Raw genomic sequence first — 6,166 nt, forward strand, 5'->3', positions numbered from 1 at the left:
CAATCTCAGAACATCACTAACCATGAAATAACAGAAATGTTTTTACGTATGGAATATTATGATACAAATAAGCAAATAGAGGTAGATCTCAGTGGGAATCACTTCAGAACTCCACTATCCAAACCACCATATGCATAGATAACCCATGTAAGTGAGCAAATGTGCGAGTGAGTGACTAACAATCGCTCAGTAACTCAACCACTCACTGACTTCCTCAATCACTTACTCATATGGTCACTGGTTTGTTCACTCACCCATTTGCTTAATTACTCACTTGGTCACTCAGTCACCCACTAACTTTTTTGCTAGCTCATTCATCGTCATTTGGTCACTCATTCACTGATGATGAACTGTTGCCTGTAAATTTCCCCAGTTTCAAACTGTTGGTAATTTTCCATAAATCCTTCTTTCAAGAAACATTTCGCTCATTTCATGGAAGCATAGCAAATGTACATCTTGGCTCATAGGAGTGTAGTCAAACTCTGCCAGAAAGAGAATATTGATGAGTGCTTTTTCAGTGATAACAAGGAATGAGAGTTTATTCTTTTTATAAAATCATTATTTTTATAAGCATTGCACATATGCATACACAGGACAAGGAAGCAGCGAGCATTAAATACTCAAGAACCACACTGAAGTATAGTACAAACTTCAGAATACATGTACATACAGAATGCATACAGTTCAACTTTGTTAAATCAAACACACTTATATTAGAAAGACAGTAAAAAATGTAATACAAATATGTAAAAAACAAAGAAATTGCAAAAGGCGATTGCAAAAATGCAAATCCATTTTCAAACTCAAATTACTGTTTTATCAGTTAATATATAATTTGGCAGTCAGTACAAAATATTTTTGGTGCCCCTTCAACTTTGTTGTGATGAGATTCAACTGTATACCGGGTGAACTGCAAATAATCTGGCAAACGAAAACAGGGGATAAACGAGCCCAAGCAGGACGTAAAACACCATAGCAACCCTGTCCTTTCTCTTCCCATTAACCAGTTATAGTGGAAAAGAGATTATGGAAGAAAAATGTGTCATATATCTGAAAAACCAAACAAACATGAATTTGTGCAGCTTCCGAACCACCTACAAGCAGACTAAGCACGTATCGTATCTGGAAAGGGCAGACATTTTCCTGTAAGGTGACACCATTTTCATCAACGTATCTGATCTGGATTTAATGGTGAGCTACAAGTGCTGAAAGATTGGCGGAGTTGAAAATCTAATTGTTGCAAAAATTTTGAATCACAAATATTGCAAACAATCTTCAAACTATGATAGGGCTACTTAAAAATTGGTGATTACCAAAAAGTTGTCGATTGCACCAGCTTTGGAAAGAGCCTACAAATATACCATATCTGTGATCTAGTTTAGGAGAAATTCTGTGTTTTGTTTGCAATACATCACTGAAATTAATGTTTGTTGAAGTAGACATTTTAGCTGATTTTTTTTCGACAATTCAATATTTTCCACTTTCCAAATCTTTCAGTGCTTGTAGCTTACCATTACATCCAGATATCTTAATAGAGATGAAGTCGCATTATAGGATTTATTCTGCAAAATTAGATTTTTGCCAAAATCTGTAACCACAAATTCTGAAGTTTCATCGAATATCTACTTCGACAAATGCCGATTTCAGTGATGTAATACAAACAAAAGGCTGAATTTCTCCATAACTATAACATTGATATGGCTTATTGTAGGCTCTTTCGAAAGCTGGTGCAACAGACAGGTTTTTGGTGAGTTTTCTTTGATTGTAGCTAGAAGGGTGTGGGAATTGGCTATTAAAAATTTTAATGGCAGTTTGATTTTGAACTTCGCCAATCTTTAATTGCTTGCAGCTTGATATTAAATCCAGATATTCTGATGGAAATGGCAAAACCTTATAGAATTTTTTCTGCTTTATCCAAATGTGAGCTTAGTTTTTGTGTAGGTCAAATTCATGTTTTTGCAGACCATATGAATTTTTCTTCTAAAATCAATTTTCCACCACAACTTGAAAACAGTTAAAAATGAGAAGATTTTTAAGTTTTATGCTCCAATCGGGCACGTCTATAACCCATTTTCATCTGGCCGATTATTCACAGCTCACATTGTATATAAAAATGTAAAGTTATAATAACAAGCAGTTCCTCTCTCACAATTCAATGTTAAAATTGCAGAATAGGCATATAAATGGATTAAATTGTCCCGAATTTCATAATTTCAGCAACTGGATTATTGTCAAATTGTGAGGGTCCACAAATTTTTGACAATATTTTCACTTGCTCCGAAATTTGATGCTGGCGAGTTTTAATGAATTTACCTTCCGTCACTAAAATCAATGCTGACTGAATTTCTTTGATTCAAAAGCAAATGAAATTACCTGCCACATGAAACAGGATTTAGAAAAAAAGACAGAGACCAGGCGGTGACACCAATGTTTTTAGACCCCCCCCCCCGGCACTTGAGATTTGTCAAGCCCTGATCTAACTACAAAATACAAATTAGAATTGGCATCAAGCGAACGAGTCCCCAAAACTATGCAAGACCTGTAACCAATAAGTACCCATCACCCTAGTCATGTGGATAACAACTTCGAATGGATCAAATTATTTTCAGCATTTCCTGTACCGAACAGCCTTGATTGGTTGATCACGTGCACACAATTTATACACAGCACAATTTGTCCTTGGATATCGTCCACCTTCTGTTATGACAATAGTGTCCAAAGAAAACACTAATAAGTAGCCCATATCATCTTCGTCAATGGTGAGATCTGTGCGAATGCACTTTATCAACTCCCCGGTATGACTGTCGAACACCCTGATAATGCCCACATTGAACCAATCAAATCCCAGGACAGCGATCATGTCCAGTTCATGTTCGTAATCCAAGCACATCACGCAATGATCCTTTTTTATACAATCAGGTAGCATTCCCTCATCACTACCCTTATTTAGTAATGTGTATAAGAAATCCAAAGTGAAAAGTTTTTCGATGGTGGCTGTTTCTGGAGAGTACTTGTATATCACCACATCACATGCACGCTTGTGGATTATTCGATTTGAGTCATCGTAATGGAATTGAAATGTCTCTAATTGATAAGGGTCGACCTTGAAACATTGATCATCAGGCTGATCGATGCATTCAAAGTCAGGAGCTTCATCATCGGAAAGTCTACGGATGCTGTAAGCGAATGTGTATGGCATCTTTATCACATAATGACAAGGAACTAACCCAAACGTCACATTGAAATCCGCACAATCAACATTGAACAAACATGGAGGAAGCTCTTTTATTTCGCAGTTGAATGGCAAACCAGCTGGATACGAGCCAATAACCTTATCAGAAAACTCCATGCAAGATTCTCCGAGTCTCGCAGAGTACAGAGCATTCCTTTTGATAACATCATCCAAACTGTAGATATAGACAGTGCCTTTTCGAGTGTAACCGCTAGAGATAATCAACAGTCCATCGTTGATGTTTATCCTAGAAATCTTCAGCCGGAAAACTGAATGCTTTATCAAAAACCGTGCGACAAACTGCAGTGGGAAAACAGTGAATATAGCAACATCTGCAAATACATCCATCCATGGATTGTTTGAAGCGGTTCGGCTGGCCGCAGAGTTTCTGCGTGTGTGGGTTTGTCTGTAAATCCACCTAATAGCTATCCTGGTGGGATATGTCTCCCAATCACAGTATTTGTATTTGGACAGTCTCTCTTGGTGACCGAGGTATATCTCTTGGAGTAGGTTTCCGTTCTTTTGATCATGGGAACGCAACCAGTTGTCGTCACTCAGTGAGACCAACGCATCTCTGTAATGCGAGGGTGGCTCATCATCCCTATACACTGAAGCTGGGTGCTTCTGGCAACACGAGAGCCCATCAACAATGACAGTATCTGTCGCTGACTTGATGTTGTACAATGGGTAAGGAACATTTTGAGTCCCCCACAAAGAGAAAGTATCCCTATATTGATGCAAATACAGTTTGCCATCGTCGCATACCACTCCCGAACGGCAACTGTGTTCCCAAGCTAGCTCGAACCTCATTGTTTTCCAACGTATCACGCACGATAAAATGTTCGCACTGACTTTTTGAGCACTCGGTATATTTTGTACCTCCCGATCTCGTAATAAAGCAATTATATTGTTGTTTTTCTTTAGTTTAAACATGATGCATATCTCTTATTGTTCACTAATGACGAGAAGTTATGTCAACGCTGCTTATTGTTTACACAAGGGCGCATAATTCAAATTTTCGACTTGTTCCGGACGGCCAAGACTTTTTTGTTTATTGCGTAGAGGCTGAGAAAAGTTTTCTTTATTATTCAGGAAAAAATGTGGTTATGGACTGGTTCCTGCGAAAGCTAGACTGGCGGTATGGACTCTAACTACCATTTTGCTCTCTGTGTTTTACAGGGCGTTTACATACTTTTTTGCAATTTTCCGCCTTCTTTTTTTCAAATAAATTTCAGTTTTCTTGGTTTACTAATCCTGAATGAGACGTGCATGATGTGACCATATCATCCGTATTCCTCCCGAGACATTCCAGCGTTTTCCGTGGTTGGGGAAGTCCAAGTATTGTACACCCACGCTTAAGACACCTTCATATACATCTGTATAAAGGGGTTCTACCAATACCCCCCTATAGATAAGATCCTATAGATACCCCCTGGGGTGTTGGTTCTACCAGCTCAGTATGGGCATTACAATATTACATAAGCAAATTTATAGCCATTCTTGCCACCCCCCACTTGTCAGCCAGCAAAGTCAGTCAGAGGAGGATTGGGGGGGAGTCCAACCTCCTAACGCATATTGGGATCAGATTCGTACGCGGAGGAGGAGGTGTCACGAGCCCTGCTATGTCCCCCCCCCCCCCCAATGATAAAAAGAAAAATAAATTTTTTTTCTGATGCACCATATTGCAGTGCACCTCAATTAGCAAAACAGCATAATAAGCAGTAGGCACAACATTATAATAAGCAATACGGCACGACATTATAATAAGCAATACGGCGCACGACGTACTAAAATACGTAATGCATAACAATACGCAATGCACCACAATCAGCGATGCACCACAATACGCAATGCACCACAATCAGCGATGCACCACAATACGCAATGCACCACAATCAGCGATGCACCACAATACGCAATACAGCACGAAACGCAATATACCACAATACGCAATACAGCACGAAACGCAATATACCACAATACGCAATACAAAACACAATACACCGCAATACGTAATGCACCACAATACGCAATACGTACTGCATTATAATAATCAATAAAGCATGCGATGCACTACAACACGTAATACATAACAATACGCAAAACACACCACAATACGCAATATAGCACTATACATCGGAACAAGCTCCACAATACACCATAACCACTGAAATACGATAAGAAAGCAATGCACTATAATCAGCGATGCACAACTATTTGCAGTGCACCACAATAAGCAATAAAGCCCAATACGCAATGCATCAGAATACGCAATAAGCACTGCATTGCAATGAGAAATGCGACGCGCGATGCAATATAATGCGTAAAAACACGCAACGCACCACAATACGTAGAAGGTGGATTTGTTTACTTATATTTGTAATAGACAACTAACTGTTTGGGGTGACATCTAACGAGTCTTTATATGACAAGACATTAACATAAGCTGAGAAAAGTGTATCGGGCTTTTACTATATTTTAGGCATTGGTAGAAGGTTGATTTGTTTACTTATATTTGTTACAGACTACCAATTATTTGCAGTGACATCTATTGAGTCTTTATCACCTGAAGTGTCATCAATGGTTTATTGACCATATTTTCTTATGAAAATACTGTAAATTAAGCTCAGAAATACGGAATATCGCTAATTATCGTCAAATTGATAATAGAAGTATTACTTCTATCATCTATTACTATTACTTATGCTTACTTAGTAAGCATATTTGCCAATTCATGCTAAAATCTTAGAAAAGTCTCCAATTTCGGGAAATGAAGCCCTCTTCAAATTGTAGTAATTAAAATAAAAAAAAGACATGAAAAAAATGTGAGATGATTTTTTTTGTCTGTGGTCTTGATATAATTTCTGAGTTTGGAACATACTTTTATTCGTTGATTTGATGAATAAAATTAAGAATTAAAAGTGAAGTTGGCTT

General features: G+C 38.0%; 1 protein-coding gene across 1 annotated transcript; it reads right to left on the reverse strand.

The window, feature by feature from the left end:
* Positions 1-529: 529 nt before the first annotated feature.
* LOC149084446 (DDB1- and CUL4-associated factor 17-like) lies at positions 530-4,260 on the reverse strand. Its single transcript, XM_089234838.1, has one exon. The coding sequence runs from the start codon at positions 4,163-4,165 to the stop codon at positions 2,606-2,608; it is 1,560 nt and encodes a 519-aa protein (XP_089090964.1). The 5' UTR covers positions 4,166-4,260; the 3' UTR covers positions 530-2,605.
* Between the last annotated feature and the right edge of the window lie 1,906 nt (positions 4,261-6,166).

Source organism: Pholcus phalangioides, unplaced genomic scaffold (assembly GCF_987345545.1).
Source record: "Pholcus phalangioides strain wild (caught in Gottingen) unplaced genomic scaffold, Ppha-v1.0 ptg000008l_1, whole genome shotgun sequence".
NCBI lineage: Eukaryota > Metazoa > Arthropoda > Arachnida > Araneae > Pholcidae > Pholcus > Pholcus phalangioides.